The sequence below is a fragment of the Choloepus didactylus genome, chromosome 1 (assembly GCF_015220235.1).
Source record: "Choloepus didactylus isolate mChoDid1 chromosome 1, mChoDid1.pri, whole genome shotgun sequence".
NCBI classification, from domain to species: Eukaryota; Metazoa; Chordata; class Mammalia; order Pilosa; family Megalonychidae; genus Choloepus; species Choloepus didactylus.
This window is the reverse complement of record NC_051307.1, coordinates 146,141,224-146,163,811: the sequence shown is the minus strand read 5'-3', so window position 1 is coordinate 146,163,811 and position 22,588 is coordinate 146,141,224. Positions and strand designations below refer to the sequence as shown.

The following is a 22,588-nucleotide window of genomic DNA, read 5'->3' as shown; positions in this document are numbered from 1 at the left end:
CCTTTTTAGGAATATTGCTTGTTTCTCACAGGATCTGATAACTATTATCATATGAGATTGTTTTATGTACAAAATCTTGAACTTTGTGCTTGCTCAAATCAAGCCCAATTGTAGCTCATGTCAAGTCATTAATTCATTTATGCACACATTCATAAAATATTATTGAGAATTTGTAATGTGCCAGGTGCTATGGCAAGTATGTGGTTCATAAAAGTGTACAAGACAGATTTCTATACTTGCAGAGTTTATAAGCTAGGATGGACAACATCAGTAAATAAGTAATACAATATAGTATGTGAAGTTCTACAATAGGGAAGAACAAGGCATTAGGGAGCCATCTGATAGAATCTTGGGCACGGAAAAGTTACTTGAAGGTAGTGACACCTAAGCTGATATCTAAAGGATGAGTGAGAGTTTGCTGGAGTGTGTCAGGAGAGAAGATTCCAGGCAGCAAGTAAGAGAAAGGAGTTTGGATTTTATCCTAAGAGTGATGTGCAGCCATTGAAGGATTTAAAGCAAAAGAGTAGCGGGATCAGCTTGGTCTTTCAGAACTGTTCCTTTGATGGCCAGGTAGAGGTGAATTGAAGGGAAATGCTAGAAGCTGGAAAAGCAGTTTAAGAGGATTTTGCAAGTATCTAGGCAAAGGATGTCAGTGACCTGAACTAGGTTAGGGTCAGTGGAGCTGGAGAGAAGTGAGCAGATTTAACAATGTTTAGGAGGTAGAAATGGTAGGACTTGATGATTACATGTGTTTCATGGAGTATGAGGGAGAAGGGAGTGTCAAGAATGCCCAGAGATGATTGTGGGAAGATGATGGATTAGGAAACTCCAGGAATAAGTCCCTCCACCAGAAAAACAATTGAACTGGCAGGAACTGTCTGAATCACCTATTTTGAAACTCCAGAGTCTAGTAGAACACTGTGCAGCCTCCAGGGAAGAGTGGAAGGAAGAGGCTGGTAAATTGTGGTAAATATCCATGAATTTCACTCTCTGTGCCACATCTTCCATTTGCCATCCTTACTGCAAACAACAGTGGAGTCCATCAACCCCAGCTCCTGGTGCAGCTTGTGGGTGCTAGAATGGGATTATAAAGACCTAGTTCCCTAAGATCCTGGGGTGTGCAGTCCAATCTCTTTAGGTCAGCTACATCAGATCACTATTGCTGGGGGCTCTGCTCTGAGGGCACCCACTGTTCCAACCTGCCTTGGGCAAAAATGGCAGAGGAGTCTTAATGACAGTACCCATCCTCAAAACTATAGGAAACAAGTAAAGGTCTGCATTAATTGGGCAAGTGCCCAATCAAGAAAATGCAGCTTCAAAAGTCACAGGATGTGCTCCTGATTCCCTTATTGGCCCCACACTCACCTCTTTCCCAGCACAGTGTGGAGCTGGTCAGTGCTTCCATTGTGGGTTCCTGGCCTTTTTCTGTCTGGGAAACACTTAGGAAACTTCTCTCAGGCTTGCTTGCCCCATTCCCTCCCCAGAATTTGTCCTCCAGGCAAAAGAGGCTTGGGACAACTAAAGCAGTGTAACAAAATAATTAAGTCAAACAGCCTGGGGCAAAGGTTTACCTCCTTAAAGTCTATAGTAGAGCACCCCAGAGAGGGAGAAAGTCTGTATGATAGGGAGTAGAGGGGCCATTCAAATTCCTGTAAACAGGGGAATTCCTAAGGCCACTAGGAAGCACAATGTCAGACAAGATGCAGGCTCAGAAAAGACAGGGAGGACCCTGCACTTTGCATTCACCTCCAGCTGACCTTGATAGGAGAACTGAGCTGTAAAAGAAAGCATGGGCTAATGCAAAACCAATTTTCAAAGACTGTGAAAGGTGTTTCTTTTTTCATTTGCTTGTTTAGTTTTGTTAGCTCCTAGCACTCAAGGAAATTTCTGTCATAACACCAGCTAGAAATAAATTCAAGAAACAGACATCTCAGGGACTGAATTCTGTAGGTAACATTTAAAAATTTTAAAGTGTATAGTGCAAAAAAAGGTTACAAGATAAAGAAACAGAAAATGATGGCCCATCCAAAGGAAGAAGTTAAAATCCAATGATAGATGTTTTAGTTACTCCTCCAGGAAAGTAGGTAGAAAGCCAGGAACTGCGTGGACTGGACACCACGGAGCAGTCTGACTTTGGGCATACTTCATACAACACTCATGAAAGCGTGGAACTGCTGAGATCAGTGAAATCTATAAGTTTTTGTGGCCTGGGGACCCGCACCCCTCCCTGCCAGGCTCAGTCCCGTGGGAGGAGGGGCTGTCAGCTCCAGGAAGGAGAAGGGAGAACTGCAGTGGCAGCCCTTATCAGAAACTCATTCTACTGATCCAAACTCCAACCATAGATAGACTGTGACCAGACACCAAAGAATCTGAGAGCAGCCAGCCCAGCAGAGAGGAGACAGGCATAGAAAAAAACAACACGAAAAACTCCAAAATAAAAGCGGAGGATTTTTGGACTTCTGGTGAACATAGAAAGGGGAAGGGCAGAGCTCAGGCCCTCAGGCTCATATGCAAATCCCGAAGAAAAGCTGATCTCTCTGCCCTGTGGACCTTTCCTTAATGGCCCTAATTGCTTTGTCTCTTAGCATTTCAATAACCCATTAGATCTCTGAGGAGGGCATTTTTTTTTTTAATCCTTTTTTCTTTTTCTAAAACAATTACTCTAAGAAGCCCAATACAGAAAGCTTCAAAGACTTGCAATTTGGGCAAGTCAAGACAAGAGCAGAAGTAAGAGAGCTCTGAGACAAAAGGCAATAATCCAGTGGCTGAGAAAATTCACTAAACACCACAACTTCCCAAGAAAAGGAGGGTGTCTGCTAACAGTCATCATCATGGTGGACAGGAAGCACTCCTGCCTGTCGCCAGCCCCATAGCCCAGACCTGCTCCAGACAACCCAGTGGGATGGAAGCACTTCAAATAACAGGCACACACCACAAAACTGGGTGTGGACATTAGCCTTCCCTGCAACCTCAGCTGATTGTCCCAGAGTTGGGAAGGTGGAGTAGTGTGAATTAACAAAGCCCCATTCAGCCATCATTTCAGCAGACTGGGAGCCTCCCTACACAGCCCAGCAGCCCAGAACTGCCCTGGGGGAATGGCACTCTCCTGTGACATAGCACAGTCATCACTCAACAGAGGACCCGGGGTGCACAGCCTGGAAGAAGGGCCCACTTGCAAGTCTCAGGAGCCATACGCCAATAACAAGGACTTGTGGGTCAGTGGCAGAGACAAACTGTGGCAGGACTGAACTGAAGGATTAGACTATTGCAGCAGCTTTAAAACTCTAGGATCACCAGGGAGATTTGATTGTTAGAGCCACCCCCCCTCCCTGACTGCCCAGAAACACGCCCCATATACAGGGCAGGCAACATCAATTACACACGCAAGCTTAGTACACCAATTGGACCCCACAACACTCACTCCCCCACTCACCAAAAAGGCTAAACAGGGGAGAACTGGCTTGTGGAGAACAGGTGGCTCGTGGACGCCACCTGCTGGTTAGTTAGAGAAAGTGTACTCCACGAAGCTGTAGATCTGATAAATTAGAGACAAGGACTTCAATTGGTCTACAAATCCTAAAAGAACCCTATCAAGTTCAGCAAATGCCAAGAAGCTAAAAACAACAGAAAATTCTAAAGCATATGAAAAAACCATACGATATGGATAACCCAAGCCCAAGCACCCAAATCAAAAGATCAGAAGAGACACAGCACCTGGAGCAGCTACTCAAAGAACTAAAGATGAACAATGAGACCATAGTACGGGATACAAAGGAGATCAAGAATACCCTAGAAGAGCATAAAGAAGACATTGCAAGACTAAATAAAAAAATGGATGATCTTATGGAAATTAAAGAAACTGTTGACCAAATTAAAAAGATTCTGGACACTCATAGTACAAGACTAGAGGAAGTTGAACAACGAATCAGTGACCTGGAAGATGACAGAATGGAAAATGAAAGCATAAAAGAAAGAATGGGGAAAAAAATTGAAAAAATCGAAACGGACCTCAGGGATATGATAGATAATATGAAACGTCCGAATATAAGACTCATTGGTGTTCCAGAAGGGGAAGAAAAGGGTAAAGGTCTAGGAAGAGTATTCAAAGAAATTGTTGGGGAAAACTTCCCAAATCTTCTAAACAACATAAATACACAAATCATAAATGCTCAGCGAACTCCAAATAGAATAAATCCAAATAAACCCACTCCGAGACATATTCTGATCACACTGTCAAACACAGAAGAGAAGGAGCAAGTTCTGAAAGCAGCAAGAGGAAAACAATTCACCACATACAAAGGAAACAGCATAAGACTAAGTAGTGACTACTCAGCAGCCACCATGGAGGCGAGAAGGCAGTGGCACGATATATTTAAAATTGTGAGTGAGAAAAATTTCCAGCCAAGAATACTTTATCCAGCAAAGCTCTCCTTCAAATTTGAGGGAGAGCTTAAATTTTTCACAGACAAACAAATGCTGAGAGAATTTGCTAACAAGAGACCTGCCCTACTGGAGATACTAAAGGGAGCCCTACAGACAGAGAAACAAAGAAAGGACAGAGAGACTTGGAGAAAGGTTCAGTACTAAAGAGATTCGGTATGGGTACAATTAAGGATATTAATAGAGAGAGGGGAAAAATATGACAAACATAAACCAAAGGATAAGATGGCTGATTCAAGAAATGCCTTCACGGTTATAACGTTGAATGTAAATGGATTAAACTCCCCAATTAAAAGATATAGATTCGCAGAATGGATCAAAAAAAAATGAACCATCAATATGTTGCATACAAGAGACTCATCTTAGACACAGGGACACAAAGAAACTGAAAGTGAAAGGATGGAAAAAAATATTTCATGCAAGCTACAGCCAAAAGAAAGCAGGTGTAGCAATATTAATCTCAGATAAAATAGACTTTAAATGCAGGGATGTTTTGAGAGACAAAGAAGGCCACTACATACTAATAAAAGGGGCAATTCAACAAGAAGAAATAACAATCGTAAATGTCTATGCACCCAATCAAGGTGCCACAAAATACATGAGAGAAACACTGGCAAAACTAAAGGAAGCAATTGATGTTTCCACAATAATTGTGGGAGACTTCACCACATCACTCTCTCCTATAGATAGATCAACCAGACAGAAGACCAATAAGGAAATTGAAAACCTAAACAATCTGATAAATGAATTAGATTTAATAGACATATACAGGACATTACACCCCAAATCAACAGGATACACATGCTTTTCTAGTGCTCACGGAACTTTCTCCAGAATAGATCATATGCTGGGACATAAAACAAGCCTCAATAAATTTAAAAAGATTGAAATTATTCAAAGCACATTCTCTGACCACATTGGAATACAATTAGAAGTCAATAACCATCAGAGACTTAGAAAATTCACAAATACCTGGAGGTTAAACAACACACTCCTAAACAATCAGTGGGTTAAAGAAGAAATAGCAAGAGAAATTGCTAAATATATAGAGACGAATGAAAATGAGAACACAACATACCAAAACCTATGGGATGCAGCAAAAGCAGTGCTAAGGGGGAAATTTATAGCACTAAACGCATATATTAAAAAGGAAGAAAGAGCCAAAATCAAAGAACTAATGGATCAACTGAAGAAGCTAGAAAATGAACAGGAAACCAATCCTAAACCAAGTACAAGAAAAGAAATAACAAGGATTAAAGCAGAAATAAATGACATAGACAACAAAAAAACAATAGAGAGGATAAATATCACCAAAAGTTGGTTCTTTGAAAGATCAACAAGATTGACAAGCCCCTAGCTAGGCTGACAAAATCAAAAAGAGAGAAGACCCATATAAACAAAATAATGAAAAAGGTGACATAACTGCAGATCCTGAAGAAATTAAAAAAAATTATAAGAGGATACTATGAACAACTGTATGGCAACAAACTGGATAATGTAGAGGAAATGGATAATTTCCTGGAAACATATGAACAACCTAGACTGACCGGAGAAGAAATAGAAGACCTCAACCAACCCATCACAAGCAAAGAGATCCAATCAGTCATCAAAAATCTTCCCACAAATAAATGCCCATGGCCAGATGGCTTCACAGGGGAATTCTACCAAACTTTCCAGAAAGAACTGACACCAATCTTACTCAAACTCTTTCAAAACATTGAAGAAAATGGAACACTACCTAACTCATTTTATGAAGCTAACATCAATCTAATACCAAAACCAGGCAAAGATGCTACAAAAAAGGAAAACTACTGGCCAATCTCCCTAATGAATATAGATGCAAAAATCCTCAACAAAATACTTGCAAATCGAATCCAAAGACACATTAAAAAAATCATACACCATGACCAAGTGGGGTTCATTCCAGGCATGCAAGGATGGTTCAACATAAGAAAATCAATCAATGTATTACAACACATTAACAAGTCAAAAGGGAAAAATCAATTGATCATCTCAATAGATGCTGAAAAAGCATTTGACAAAATCCAACATCCCTTTTTGATAAAAACACTTCAAAATGTAGGAATTGAAGGAAACTTCCTCAACATGATAAAGAGCATATGTGAAAAACCCACAGCCAGCATAGTACTCAATGGTGAGAGACTGAAAGCCTTCCCTCTAAGATCAGGAACAAGACAAGGATGCCCGCTGTCACCACTGTTATTCAACATTGTGCTGGAAGTGCTAGCCAGGGCAATCTGGCAAGACAAAGAAATAAAAGGCATCCAAATTGGAAAAGAAGAAGTAAAACTGTCATTGTTTGCAGATGATATGATCTTATATCTAGAAAACCCTGAGAAATCGACGATACAGCTACTAGAGCTAATAAACAAATTTAGCAAAGTAGCGGGATACAAGATTAATGCACATAAGTCAGTAATGTTTCTATATGCAAGAAATAAACAAACTGAAGAGGCACTCAAGAAAAAGATACCATTTTCAATAGCAACTAAAAAAATCAAGTACCTAGGAATAAACTTAACCAAAGATATAAAAGACCTAGACAAAGAAAACTACATAACTCTACTAAAAGAAATAGAAGGGGACCTTAAAAGATGGAAAAATATTCCATGTTCATGGATAGGATGGCTAAATGTCATTAAGATGTCAATTCTACCCAAACTCATCTACAGATTCAATGCAATCCCAATCAAAATTCCAACAACCTACTTTGCAGAGTTGGAAAAGCTAGTTATCAAATTTATTTGGAAAGGGAAGATGCCTCGAATTGCTAAAGACACTCTAAAAAAGAAAAACGAAGTGGGAGGACTTACACTCCCTGACTTTGTAGCTTATTATAAAGCCACAGTTGCCAAAACAGCATGGTACTGGCACAAAGATAGACATATAGATCAATGGAATCGAATTGAGAATTCAGAGATAGACCCCCAGATCTATGGCCGACTGATCTTTGATAAGGCCCCCAAAGTCACTGAACTGAGTCATAATGGTCTTTTCAACAAATGGGGCTGGGAGAGTTGGATATCCATATCCAAAAGAATGAAAGAAGACCCCTACCTTACCCCCTACACAAAAATTAACTCAAATGGACGAAAGATCTCAATATAAAAGAAAGTACCATAAAACTCCTAGAAGATAATGTAGGAAAACATCTTCAAGACCTTGTATTAGGCGGCCACTTCCTAGACTTTACACCCAAAGCACAAGCAACAAAAGAGAAAATAGATACATGGGAACTCCTCAAGCTTAGAAGTTTCTGCACCTCAAAGGAATTTCTCAAAAAGGTAAAGAGGCAGCCAACTCAATGGGAAAAAATTTTTGGAAACCATGTATCTGACAAAAGACTGATATCTTGCATATACAAAGAAATCCTACAACTCAATGACAATAGTACAGACAGCGCAATTATAAAATGGGCAAAAGATATGAAAAGACAGTTCTCTGAAGAGGAAATAAAAATGGCCAAGAAACACATGAAAAAATGTTCAGCTTCACTAGCTATTAGAGAGATGCAAATTAAGACCACAATGAGATACCATCTAACACTGATTAGAATGGCTGCCATTAAACAAACAGGAAACTACAAATGCTGGAGGGGATGTGGAGAAATTGGAACTCTTATTCATTGTTGGTGGGACTGTATAATGGTTCAGCCACTCTGGAAGTCAGTCTGGCAGTTCCTTAGAAAACTAGATATAGAGCTACCATTCGATCCAGCGATTGCACTTCTCGGTATATACCCGGAAGATCGGAAAGCCTGACACGAACAGATATCTGCACGCCAATGTTCATAGCAGCATTATTCACAATTGCCAAGAGATGGAAACAACCCAAATGTCCTTCAACAGATGAGTGGATAAATAAAATGTGGTATATACATACGATGGAATACTACGCGGCAGTAAGAAGGAACGATCTCGTGAAACATATGACAACATGGATGAACCTTGAAGACATAATGCTGAGCGAAATAAGCCAGGCACAAAAAGAGAAATATTATATGCTACCACTAATGTGAACTTTGAAAAATGTAAAACAAATGGTTTATAATGTAGAATGTAGGGGAACTAGCAGTAGAGAGTAATTAAGGAAGGCGGAACAATAATCCAAGGAGAACAGATAAGCTATTTAACGTTCTGGGGATGCCCAGGAATGACTATGGTCTGTTAATTTCTGATGGATATAGTAGGAACAAGTTCACAGAAATGTTGCTATATTATGTAACTTTCTTGGGGTAAAGTAGGAACATGTTGGAAGTTAAGCAGTTATCTTAGGTTAGTTGTCTTTTTCTTACTCCCTTGTTATGGTCTCTTTGAAATGTTCTTTTATTGTATATTTGTTTTCTTTTTAACCTTTTTTTCATACAGTTGATTTACAAAGGAAGGGAAAGTTAAAAAAAAAAAAGAAAAACAAGGAAAAAAAGATGTAATGCCCCCTTCAGGAGCCTGTGGAGAATGCAGGGGTATTAGCCTACCCCACCTCAATGGTTGCTAACATAACCACAGACATAGGGGACTGGTGGTTTGATGGGTTGATCCCTCTACCTTAGGTTTTACCCTTGGGAAGGCGGTTGCTGCAAAGAGAGGCTAGGCCTCCCTATGGTTGTGCCTAAGAGTCTCCTCCTGAATGCCTCTTTGTTGCTCAGATGTGGCCCTCTCTCTCTGGCTAAGCCAACTTGAAAGGTGAAATCACTGCCCTCCCCTCTACGTGGGATCAGACACCCAGGGGAGTGAATCTCCCTGGCAACGTGGAATATGACTCCCGGGGAGGAATGTAGACCCGGCATCGTGGGACGGAGAACATCTTCTTGACCAAAAGGGGGATGTGAAAGGAAATGAAATAAGCTTCAGTGGCAGAGAGATTCCAAAAGGAGCCGAGAGGTCACTCTGGTGGGCACTCTTACGCACAATTTAGACAACCCTTTTTAGGTTCTAAAGAATTGGGGTAGCTGGTGGTGGATACCTGAAACTATCAAACTACAACCCAGAACCCATGAATCTCGAAGACAATTGTATAAAAATGTAGCTTATGAGGGGTGACAATGGGATTGGGAAAGCCATAAGGACCACACTCCACTTTGTCTAGTTTATGGATGGATGAGTAGAAAAACAGGGGAAGGAAACAAACAGACAAAGATACCCAGTGTTCTTTTTTACTTCAATTGCTCGTTTTCACTCTAATTATTATTCTTGTTATTTTTGTGTGCGTGCTAAGGAAGGTGTCAGGGATTGATTTAGGTGATGAATGTACAACTATGTAATGGTACTGTGAACAATTGAAAGTGCGATTTGTTTTGTATGACTGCGTGGTATGTGACTATATCTCAATAAAATGATTAAAAAAAAATCCAATGATAAACTGCTTTTAAGGGCCTTTTCTTAAATTCAATGAGGAAGGTCAGATTGTGGATATACTGGACAAAGATGTTAAGAAAATGACCTTCAATATACTCAAGGAGATGAAGGAAAAGCAAAAAAACCTAAAGGATATGAGGAAAACAATGAATGAACAATATGAGAATCTCAATGAAAAGATAGAAATTTTAAAAAGGAACCAAACAGAATTACTGGAATTGAAAACCATAATAACTGGAATGAAAAATTCCCTAGAAGGTTTCAACAGAAACTGGAGCTGACTCAAGAGAGGATCAGTGAATTCAAAGACAAGATAATTGATATGAATCATGCTGAGAAGCAGAAAGAGAAAAGAGCTAGTAAAAGCAAAAATAGTCCAAAGACCTGTGGGATACCATGAGACCTATCAATATATGCATTATGGAAATCTCAGAAGGAGAAGCAATAGCTAAATGGACAGAAGGAATATTGCAAGGTATAATGACAGAAAACTTCTCAAACATAGCAAAAGACATGATTATGCACATCCAAGAAGCTCAATGAACACCAAACAGGCCAAATTTGAAGAGAAATATGCTCAGATACATCAGTCAAATTGCCAAATGCAAAGGATAAGGAGAGAGTTATGAAAGGTGCAAGAGAAAAGTAATGTGTTATACACAAGGGCATCCCAATAAGATTAAGTTCCGATTTGGCAACCCAAACCATGAAGGCAAGAAGGCAGTGGGATGAAATACCTAAAGTGCTGTCAGAAAACAATTTCCATCCAAGAATTTTATATCCAGTGGGGCTGTCTTTCAAAAATGAGGGTGAGATTAAGACACCCAAATAAACAGAAGTTGAGGGCGTTGGTCACCACTAGACCTGTTCTACTTCAGACTCTAAGGAAAGGACAATAGACAATGGTTTGAAGCAACTGAAAGAAATGAAAGAGCTCTTGTAAAGGTAATGAAATAGGTAACTATAAATGTCGGTACAATTGTATTGTATTTTTTTGGTATGTAACTCCACTTTTTACTTCTTACAGGTTCAAAATGAAGATACATAAATAGTAATGACAAATCTATGCTTTGGGAAATACGACATAAAAGATATGATTTGTAACTAGTAAAACAAAAAGATGGGGGACAGAGGAGTAAAGGAACAGGGTAGGTGTATGCTAGTGAAGTTCAGTTGGTATCAATTCAAATGTGATTGCTATAGATTTAGGATGTTAAAGTTTAGCTCCATGGTAACCACAAAGAAAATAAATAAAAAATACATACAGAAAGAAATACAAGGAACCCAAAATGATAAATATATCAAATAAATATGAAAAAAAAATCATATAAATATGAAAGTAAGCATTAATGGAAGATTTGAAAGACGAAAAAGTATGAGACTTACAAAGACCATGTAATAAAATGGTAGAAGAAAATCCTTTATTATCAGTAGTTACTTTACAAGTAAATGGATTAAACTCTCCAATCAAAAGGAAGACATTGGCATAGTGGATAAAAATGCATGACCCAATGATAAACTGCTTATAAGAACCTCTCCTTAAATTCAAAGACATGGATACTTGGAAAGTGAAAGGATGGGGAAAAATACATCATGCAAATAGTAACCAAAGACAGCTGGGATTGCTATACTAATATCAGATAAAGTAGTCTTTAAGTCAAAAACAGTTGTGAGGGAAAAGAAGGTCACTATTATCACTATATAGTGCTAAAGGGGTCAATTCAGCAAGAAAACATAAAAATTATAAATATATACGAATCTAATGGCAGACCCCCAAAATAAATCAAACAAACATTGGCAGCTTTGAAGGGAGAAACAGATGGTTCTACATTAATAGTAGGAGACTTCAATACACAACTTTTATTAGTGGATAGAACATAGAACATCTAGACAGAAAATCAATAAGAAAATAGAAGAGTTGAATAATACTGTAGCACTAAAAATCAACTAGACCTAACAGACATAGTTATGTATATAACGTGTATTCTGTAGAATACACATTCTTCTCTTACATGCGTGGATCATTCTTCAGGGTAGACCACAGGTTAGGTCTCAATAAAAGTCTCAATAAATTTAAAGATTTTGAAATCATACAATATGTTTTCTCTGACCATAATGGAATGAAGAACGAAACTGATAATCAACAATAGAAGGAGAACTGGAAAACTCACAGATGGGTTGAAATTAAACAAATTACCCTTAAACAAACAGTGGGTCAAAAAGAAATCAGAAGGAAAATTAGAAAGCATCTTGATGCAAATGAAAATGAAAGCACAGCATACCAAAACATATGAGATGCAGCAAAGGCAGTGCTGAGGGGGAAATTTATAGCCCTAAATGCGCACATTAAAAAAGAAGAATCTCACAGCTGAAGGATCTAAAAAAAGAACAAACTAAACTCAAAACAAACAGAAGGAAGGAAATAACAAAGATCATAGACAAATGAAAGAGAGAATTAAAAAAAAAAAAACACAATAGAGAGAATCAACAAAACCAAAAGTTGATTGTTTGAAAAGATCAGTAATATCAACAAACGCTTAGTGAGACTGTCAAAGAAAAAAGTAGAGATGATCAAAATCACTAAAATCAGAATTGGAAGGGGGGACAGTATTACTCAACCCGCAGAAATAAGAAGTATTATATGAAGATACTATGAGCAACTGTATGCAAACAAATCTAGATAACCTAGATGAGATGGAAAAATTCCTAGAAGCACACAGTAACTAAACTGACTCGAAGAAATGGAAGATCTCAAAAGACAATTAACAACTAAAGAGATTGAATTATTAATCAAAAATCTCCTAACAAAGAAAAGCTCAGAACCAGATGGCTTCTCTGGTAAATTTTGCCAAAAATTCCAAGAAGAATTAACCCCAGTACTGCTCAAACTCTTCCAAAATGTTGAAGAGGAGGGAACAATGCCTAACTCATTCTGTGAGGCCAGCATCACTCTAATACTAGAGTCAGATAAAGTTACCACAAGAAAAGAAAATTACAGACCAATATCCCTTATGTATATAAGCATAAAAATTCTCAACAAAATACTAGCAAACCAAATCCAATAGCACATTAAAGGAATTATGCACAATGATCAAGAGGGATTTATCCCAGGCATACAAGGATAGTTCAATGTATGAAAATCAATTGATGTAATACACGTATTAACAGAATGAAGGGGAGGAAACTCCAATATGATCATCTCAAACGATGCAGAAAAGGTATTTGACAAAAAATCCATCATCTCATCTTGATAAAGATACTTAGACAACTAGGAATAAAAGGAGACTTCTTCAACATGATAAAGAGCATATAGGAAAAATCCACAGCTAACCTCATACTCAATGGTGAAAGACTAAAAGCTCTCCCTCTGCAATCAGGGACAAGACAAGGATACCCACTGTCACCAAATTATTCAATATTGTATTAGAAGTACTTGCTAGAGCAATTAGGCAATAAAAAGCATTCAGATTGGAAAGGAAGAAGTAAAACTTTCACTATTTGCAGATGACATGATCCCATATATAGAAAATCCCCCCCAAATCTACAGCAAAGTCACTAGAGCTAATAAACAAATTCGACAAAGTGGCAAGGTACACGTTCAATGTGCAAAAATCAGTAGTGTTTTTATATGCTAGTAATGAATAATCTGAAGAGGAAATTAAGAAGAAAATCCATTTATAATAGCAACTAAAAGAATCACGTATCTAGGAATAAGGTTAACCAAGGATGTCAAGAAACAAAACATTACCAAAAGAAATCAAAGAAGACCTAAATAAAAGGAAGGACATACCATGCATACAGATTGGAAGTCTAAATATTGTCAGTATGTCAATTCTACCCGAAGCGATACACATCTTCAGTGCAATCCCAATCAATACCCTAACAGCCTTCTTTGCAGAAATGGGAAAGCCAATCATCAAATTTTTATGGAAACGTAAGGGGCCCTGAATAGCCAAAATCATCTTTAAAAAGAAGAACAAAGTTGGAAGAATCAAGTTCCCAATTTTAAAACTTACTGTAAAGCTACAGTGGTCAAAACAGCATGATACTGGAACAAGAACAGACTTATAGAACAATGGAATACAATTGAGAGATCACAAATAGACCACAGGTACCCCATTCACTCAAGTAGGAAAGAATAATCTCTTCAACAAATGGTGTTGAGGAAACTGGTATCCATATGCAAAAGAAGGAAGATGGACCCCCTAACTCACACCACATACAAAAATTAACTCAAAATGCATCAAAGACATAAAAATAAGAAACAGGACTATCAAACTCCTAGAAGAAAATGTACAGAAGCTTTTTCATACTTTGTGTTAGGCACTGATTTCTTAGACTTTACACAAAGAACATGAGCAGCGAAAGAAAAAAATAGATCAATGGACTTTATCAAAACTTAAAAAAAATTGTGCATCAAAGGACTTCATCATGAAAGTAAAAAGACAACCTATAGAATGGGAGAAATATTTGGAAACCACATATTTGATAAAGGCTTCACAGCCAGAATTTATTTTAAAAATCCTACAACTCAACAACAAAAAGACAAAAAATCCAGATCAAAAATGGCAAAAGACTTAAATGGACATTTCTCTACAGAAGACATAAAAATGACCACAAAACAAAGAAACCACCACAACCACCACCGCAACAAAAAAGAAAACCCACATACATTTAAAGATGGTCACCATTATTATCCATAAGGAAAACGCAAATCAAAACACAGTAATCTGATTATTGTTCTTAAAGAGGCTGTTGCCTCTGGGATTTAGGACTTGTGTGGCTTAGAAACATTCTGGTGGATTTAAGTTTCTGAGAGATAAAACTTAGTGAGTGAATCTTTTATAGAATCTCAGGTAGGGACTTAGGTATTTGGGGACTACTTTTGGTAAATGCATGACATACTGTGGCCATTTGGGATGTCTAGCTGGAGCTTGCATAAGAGTCCCCTTTCAATAAGAACAAATTAGGATGCTCACTGCCTAGATACCCATAAAGATGTAGAAAGAAATTAAGTCAGAGGAAGGGGTAGTAACAAACAAGATAATTTAACAGAGGTCTATGAATACTGAATCTTTATATAAATACATATATATTTAGATATTGGGTGTTGGAATAGCTGGAAGGGGGTAGATGACATGGTGGGACTGTAACTTATAACATCCTTTGAAATTTGCTCTACAGCTATTTGTTAAATTATGCTTTGAAAGTCTTCACCTTTCTTTATATACCCTATATTGCATAACAAGGAAAGAACTGAAACTGTGGAACTGTAACACATAACAATTTTTGAAATTGCTTATGTAACTGCTTGTTGAGCTGTACATTGAAAGTTAACACCTTTCTGTATGTATGTTATATTTTACAATAATGGAAAGAGCTGCAGTTGTGGAACTGTGACCCATAACATTCTTTGAAATCTGTTCTCTAACTGCTTGTTTAATCATACGTTGAAAGTTATCACTGTTATGTATATATGTTAAAGTTCACAATAAAAAAGGCATTAAAAACACAACGAAAAACATTTCACACAGTGGTAAAATGGCTACTGTTAAAAAAAAGAAAAATAAGTGTTGGAGAGGATATGGAGAAAGAGAAACATTATTAATTGCTGGTGGCAATGTACAATGATGCAGTTGCTGTGAAAGACAGTTTGGGAGTTCCTCAGAAACTTTAGTATTACCATATGACCTGACAATCCCAGTTCTAGGTATATACCCAAAAAGAATTGAAAGCAGGGCCTCCAATAGATATTTGCACGCTGATGCTCACAGCAGCATTATTCACAGTTGTCAAAAGATGGAAGTAATGCAAGTGTCCATCAACCAATGAATGGATAAATAAAGTGTTGTATGTACACACAATAGAATATTATTCAGCCATAAAAAGGAATGAATTACTGATATATGTGATGACATGGATGGACCTTTGTGACATCATGTTGAGTGAAATAAGCCAGACAGTAAAGGAAAAATATTGTATGACCTCGATGGTATGAAATAATTAGAATAAGCAAACTCATAGAGTTAGAATATAGAATATAGGTTAACCAGGGGCTAGGGTCAGGGTAGGGAATGCAGAGTTAAGGCTTAAAATGTACAGAGTTTCTATTTGGGATAATGGAAAAGTTTTGGTAATGGATGGTGGTGAGGGTAGCACAACATTGTGACTGTAATTAACAGCACTGAATTAATTATATATTTGAATATAGTTAAAAGGGGAAATTTTAGGTTGTATATATTTTAGTAGAATAAAAATTATAAAAAGAAATCCATGGAACTGCACAACAGAAACATTGAAACCTAATGCAAAGCAAGGACTATAGTTAATAGTATAATTATAAAAATGTGCTTCCATCAATTATGACAAATCGATCACACCAATACAAGGTGTTATATGGGAATCCAGTATTTTATGCATGATTGTTCTGTAAATCCACAACTTCTCTAATAAAAAAAAAAAAGATGAGAAAAAATTTGGAAATGTTTATACTAGATAGCATAATGCTTAAGTTAAATATATATTTATTCTGCCTCTTGTCATCATGCAAATGAATTCGTTGCAAGTTTATGAAGGACAAAGAGTTCTTTAAATGTTGGTTTAAATAGTAATTTTATAATCTGTAACCTTGAGATTGTGAGTTGTTACAGGAAACTACTTGTTAAAACATTTATTGTAGAGAACCGCTTGTTCACTTAAAGTAATAAACTTTAAGTTGTAAGCTTGTCATAGAGAGCTACCTTTGTTGACTAACTTCATAATTAATCTAATGCTGTGACCTCATTGATCTTGTTGTAATGAAACTAATTAGAATATAAAAACTGTATATTCCCTTGCAAATTAGAAACATATCAGTAAAACTTCCTCCTCACAAAACTTATTTTTGCAATAAAATAAATGTGATTCTGATTCACCTAAAAACAGAAAAATAAAATCTTGCAATTCCACAGGCAGAACTCTAAGGAACACGACATTCAAGAGGCACACAGAGGGCCTCTTATTTTCCTATTTTCTCTTACTCTGCTGAAATTCAACACTTCTTCTTTGCAGGAGGGAGAAAGACGGCGGTAGTTCGGTGTAAATTTAGGTGGCTGCAGTTCGGTGAAGTTAGGGTTTCTGACTACCACATAATGGCCAACCTGCATTATTGGTCCTGAACTGAGGGGTTAGACTACATATCTCCATCTAGTGCTCAGAGTTCCACGATGATAACTTCCCAGGTTTGACTGGAAAAGGGAGATCATTTGACAGCAAAATTTCCCTAGGGGAACTGGGGAGAGCCCACACATTCAAGTAAACTCTTGCTACGGCTTGAGATTTTAAAAATGTTACCTCTTTTACACGTCAGAATAATTCCAATGAGTCCCGAAGCCACATCTTTTAGAGTGTCTATGTGGGAGTGGTAAATCCTTGTCACACAGTTACTGTCATCGGGGCCAGGCCCCTGATTTTCTTGCACATACCACTTGTAAATATACTGTTCTCCTGGCTGCAGATGGTCATCTTTCTTTTGCAGGCCCGTAGTATTATCAGGATAGAGCGCACCTAGAAAACATAGTCTGCCTTGTTCAACACTATCTAGAATGTGACTTACGCTTTTTACATTGAGCCATGAATATATGTTAATTTGTATTTTCAGAAAAAAGTGTGCCATTCTCCCCTCCTCTCCCTTGCCTCCTGTCTCCCTCAATCCTCCTTGGTTGGCTTTCACTTGACGGTCCAGCTTAGCCACAGTTTCTAGACTAAACAGGTATGAGGCAAGCAGTATATATATTTTCCCCCAGTGTCTTACACAAGCATTTATTTTTCACTCATGGCTCTGAGGGTTGATTTGGGCAGTTTTGCTTCAGGTTCAGATGTGCTCTTTATTCTGGTATCAGCAGCTACAGGGGTCATGTTCTTCTCATGGCAATGAAAGAGGCACAAAATATTAAGCAAAACCAGGCAAGTGCATTTAAAGGCTCTGTGTATTTCACGTCACTATTGTCCCATGGACCAAAGAAAGTCACATGACCAAGACTTCTGTCCATGGGACAAGGAATCTACTCCATCTACTTTACTGGGAGTTTTTGCAAAGTTACATGGCAAAGGGTATGGATGTATAATTTAAGTACTAACAGGGAGTGAAAAGTAGGGACAATAATCCAATTTGCCAAAATGGAACATAGCTTCCTCCTCCCAACATTTTATTATGAGAATTATCAAACACAGAAAAGCTGAAAAAATTTTACAGTGAATATCCATATATCCTTCACCTAGATTCTATACTTAATATTTTACCAAACATGCTTTATCACATCACCATATCCCATTATCCATCATTCCATCCCCTTATCCATTCATAAATCTATATTATTTTTGATGCATTTTAACATAACTGTACACATAAATACATTTCCCCTTAAATATAAAATTAACTAGAGTTTATTTGATTCTGATTAAATATTTCCTTTGAGGTAACATTTATATACAATAGAATGCACAAATCTCAAGTAGACCATTCCATGAGTTTTGACAAATGTATATACCTTTGTAACCCTGTGGTAACCAGTGGCCTGAGCAAAACAGGCCTGCCGATCTTTGGTGCACAGCAGTCTGCGTGTCTTTCTAACCTATTGTCTTTCTAAGCCAGTAAAGAGAAAAAAGGTAAATTGGCCTTAAAACGTAACTTTATGGGAAGCAGGCAGGAAGTGAGAGGCTCTTAGTCTCACAAAAAGAGCAAAATGTAATTGTTCAAGTGTTATTCTAGTCCTTCCTATACCACCTCTCAGGTCAGAGTGACCTGTTCATGCATCTATGCTCCCCCCACCCTTAGGAAGGCCTTTGTCTTAAACCCTTATAAAAGGCTTTCTGTCCTCTTTGCGTCGCTTGGTTGTCTTCCCTGCAAATGTGATGCCTGCCCGGCCTGAGAGAGCCGTCACGATCTCTCCACAACTTCTTGCCCTGTAAGTAAGCCCTGAATAAAAGTTCATGTATCAGAAAATGCTCGTTGTCTTCTTTGGCCTCTGGACTGGCATGGCCCTCATGGGCTGCGACAAACCCAAACTCCTATCGAGATACAGAACATTACCATCACCCCAGAAAGTTCCCTTGGGACATAGCATTTTCATAGTTTTCTTTTTCACCTCACAAATTTATAAACTACAGATCCACATAATGCAGTCTTTATAATTTTTTGCACGCTAAGCAGAGTCATAGGGAGCAGCAGAAACAAAATTCTGAGAGAGGAAAGTCCTTCCTCGGTCAGCTTGGGGCTGTGACCAGAATTACAGAGTGCTCATAGGAAGAGGCCATTTGTTCATATTGAAATTATTTTTGATTGCTTCCAGAATTCCTGCCACGCTACAGGGAACCTCTGTGGGAATTACAACAATCCTGTCCTCTGGGTAGGTGTAGTTCTTCTCTCTCAGCTTGGGGAACCCAGAGCACTTCTGGGCAAGTTTGAAAAAGTCCTTTCCCAAATGGAGTCAGACTCTGCCAGGGTGCTGGCTTGGTATGAGGCAGGCAGAATATTTATAGCCCATCACCATCTTTATTGATTCATTCAATGAATATTTATGGGGCACCTACTAAGTGCCTACATATGGGATACAGAGGTGACTGCTGGACTCCTGAGTTGCCCTCCATATCTTCTTCATTGCCAGTCAGACTCAGGACCCAGGACATTAAGAGGCATTAGCCCGATCAAGTCCTCAGGAGGTCCTCTGCATAGCTTACAGCACCCTGAGCTATTACCTAGGTTCTGAATTTGGGGACTTGCTCTCCTGTCCCTCTTCCTCTTTGGTTGAAATTTGGTTTTAGACCCCCACACCTTGAGGTTGGGATCCTGGTAACCTTGGATAAAACTCTTTAATTCAATTAAAGATTTTGAAATATGGCCAGCCTTTTGTCCTCTACTCATTTTTTGGGATCTTCCTGCTCCACCTTGAACACAAAAGAATTTGCTGATTTGTGACTGACTGACTCCTGTGGTCTCTTCCTGACCAGCTGCTCATCTGGAGCTGGCACAGTTTCCTCTGAGTCTGTCTCAATCCAGAGGAGTAATCCAGGGACTCTTTCTGGCTTCCTCCTCTTGCTGCTCTGAGAGATATTCAAACTTCCGTCCAACTCTTAATTGTTAATCAAAAAACAACTCTTGTTAATATTTATCCCATTCTATGTCTATAATTGTAATATTTTAAGGTGCAGTAATCATTGCAAGATGGTCATGTGACATGGAAAGAGAGTTATGAAAGATGAATGGAAGGAACTATTTCCGTCATCCTATTTTTCCGTAGAGTGAAAGTAAGGTCTTTGTTGGAAGGCACCCACCCTAAAGGCAGTACTCTTATGAAGTTGGGCTAAAGATCTAATTTTCTAAAGATTCATTTCAGACCTTTATGAAAATATATTTCAAACACTAGGAAAATATCTCTATGTTCCAGCCACAGTCAAGCCCAAACTCTCTTTTCCTATATTTCCTTATTGTCTACTGGAATTTCACAAAACCTTATTTGTTGGCTTTTTCTTCCCTTCCCTTTTCTGACATCATCTGGCAGCTGTGAGTGAAGATATCTAGGAGAGAAGATACTGTTTGGAAAGTCGTTATTTCTTTTTCGAAACTGATGTTTTCAAAGAGACTGATCCTCATCAGTCTCTTTGAAAATGGAAATGGGGTGGGAACAGACAGTACTGACTTCTGCCAACCTAACATTTAGCTTAGGAGTATCTCCTTTAACAAATAAAATAAAATACTTTTGTTCATGAGGGAAATTGTGTTTTCTTTCTCAAGAATTGCACAAGGGTGTTCACGCAAGATGAGAAATTGAAAAGGACCATCTTGGTGATAAACATTAAAAACATCTTAAATAAGAGTCTGAATTTATCCCAAACCACCCCTAATTCATGATGATGTTCATTCATAATGATGAGGTTCGTGATTACCTCGTTTTTCCTTAGGATTCATGTTGATGCTGTCCATAAGCAAAAGATCAGAAAGGTAAGGAAAGGGGGCCCAGCTTACCCTCATTTTCTTTAGTGTAAGTGAGTCCATGAGGATGGAAAGTGAACATTCTTGAAGCATTATTTTTCACATGTACATGAATATAATCTCCAGTCTCTGCCTTCAGTACTGGGCCTAAATTTCCCAACCATGATGGCTTTTTAATCATTGTTTGAAATGTATTATCAGTATACTGAAAATATAAAGCCTTTTTATAAACAGTTCCTATCCGATTTTGTGACTGAAAACCTCTGTAAAAAAACGAAAAATGAGAAACAAAAAACAATAAACAACAACAACAAAAAACAAAGACAAAAAAAGAGAACTTTATCAAATTTCAGCTGGACAGAAAAACATGCTAAATCAACTGAAACTAGAAGCAAGGAACTTTACTTCTTACTAATTTTGATAAATGAAACCCAGACACTGGAGAAAATATAAAGGGAGTAGAAAATGGTGATGTTGATGAGGAGAATGTTGGAGTTTCTGATGAAGAGATCAAATGCAAACATAGCAAACACTATGCTTGGCATTTTCGTTTAAAAGACATGTCAAATTCTTTGTACTGAACCATATGTGCATTTCTAATCTCACTTTGAGTATACTTTAGCCCTCAAATATTAAGTCAATTCCTATGGCATTGGAGTACTTACACATTTAAATAGATTTCTTGATTTTTTAATGGGATTCGAGGCAGTTTGGCCAACAACCATGATAAATAAGAACCTCACTTATAAACTCTAGACCCCCCTCAAAATTGTCTGAAAAGAAAAATTAAGAAAGCAGCTGCAGTTTTACAATCTCTACTGTACACCTGTTTCTGAAGGAAAATCAATGTTTTACACCTCAAGCCCCACACTAACAAAATCAATGGTAAACCCAGAATTAGAGATTATCTCTGAAATAACATCATAAGCGCAAGAGTAGCAAAAATTTCAGATTTATATTGTTATCTGTTCCATACCCACACTTATAATAAAAAACCAACCAAACCAAAGAGTGGTTCTAATAACAAAGGTGTCCCAAGAGTAGATTGTGGGAAATTCTTTAACATTTTATTAACAAGTAAAAATTAGCAACTTTTGCTTTTGAGTACAAAGTTATTACTTACTGATCTTCTGAAATAAGCTTTCCATTAAGCATATTTTTACCAGTAGGAACAAAGTTCCAATAGTGTTCTTCAATAGCTAAGTAGTATTTTCTAATTTTTGCCCAACCTGGAGAACTAAAAAACATCAAAAAGAGAGCCAGTGGGAAAAGGGTCTTCATTTTCAAATCCTGAGCCTGGAGAAGTTAGCTAAGTCTGGCTTGCCTTCCTGTTATAGTCCAGGCTTTCTTCCTTTATTTGTGCCTATTTGCATAAATCATCCCTACATGAGAACTCATTGTTGATTTTTATCTACATATGTGTCATTTCCATTCCAAATGCTTTCAGTTTTTGTTAAGTCAGGTGAAATGTTACACAACCCATAGGGATACTGGATATTGATCAAGTGTATACTGCCAGTTTTTTTTTGTTTGAATTACTGAGTAAATGGCCTACTGGGATAATTCATCATTCCCTGATGACTATCTTCTATCCCTGGGGTTATAGAACTAGTCTCCTGTCTACTCTCAGCCTCCATTTTCTCACTGTTCTAGTCTATCCTACATACCATTCCCAGCTTGACTTCTTTAAATGTTGCTTTATTACCTTATTCCCCTAGATGAATATTTAAATTCCTTATCATTTAATAGTGTAAATTATTCTCAAATTCCTTGACATTTTAGACTATCCATAATCTAGTCCCCA

General features: G+C 37.8%; 1 protein-coding gene across 1 annotated transcript in view; it reads right to left on the bottom strand.

Moving 5' to 3' along the window:
• The window catches only part of LOC119527483 (ceruloplasmin-like), a 56,073-nt gene extending 34,008 nt beyond the window's left edge, over positions 1-22,065 (bottom strand). The window contains exons 1-3 of the mRNA XM_037827552.1: positions 21,908-22,065; positions 20,818-21,047; positions 17,148-17,360 (exon numbers count right to left, since the gene is read on the bottom strand). Coding sequence (XP_037683480.1) covers positions 17,148-17,360; positions 20,818-21,047; positions 21,908-22,065 — 601 coding nt within the window. The remainder of the gene's footprint in view (positions 1-17,147; positions 17,361-20,817; positions 21,048-21,907) is intronic.
• Positions 22,066-22,588: the final 523 nt, after the last annotated feature.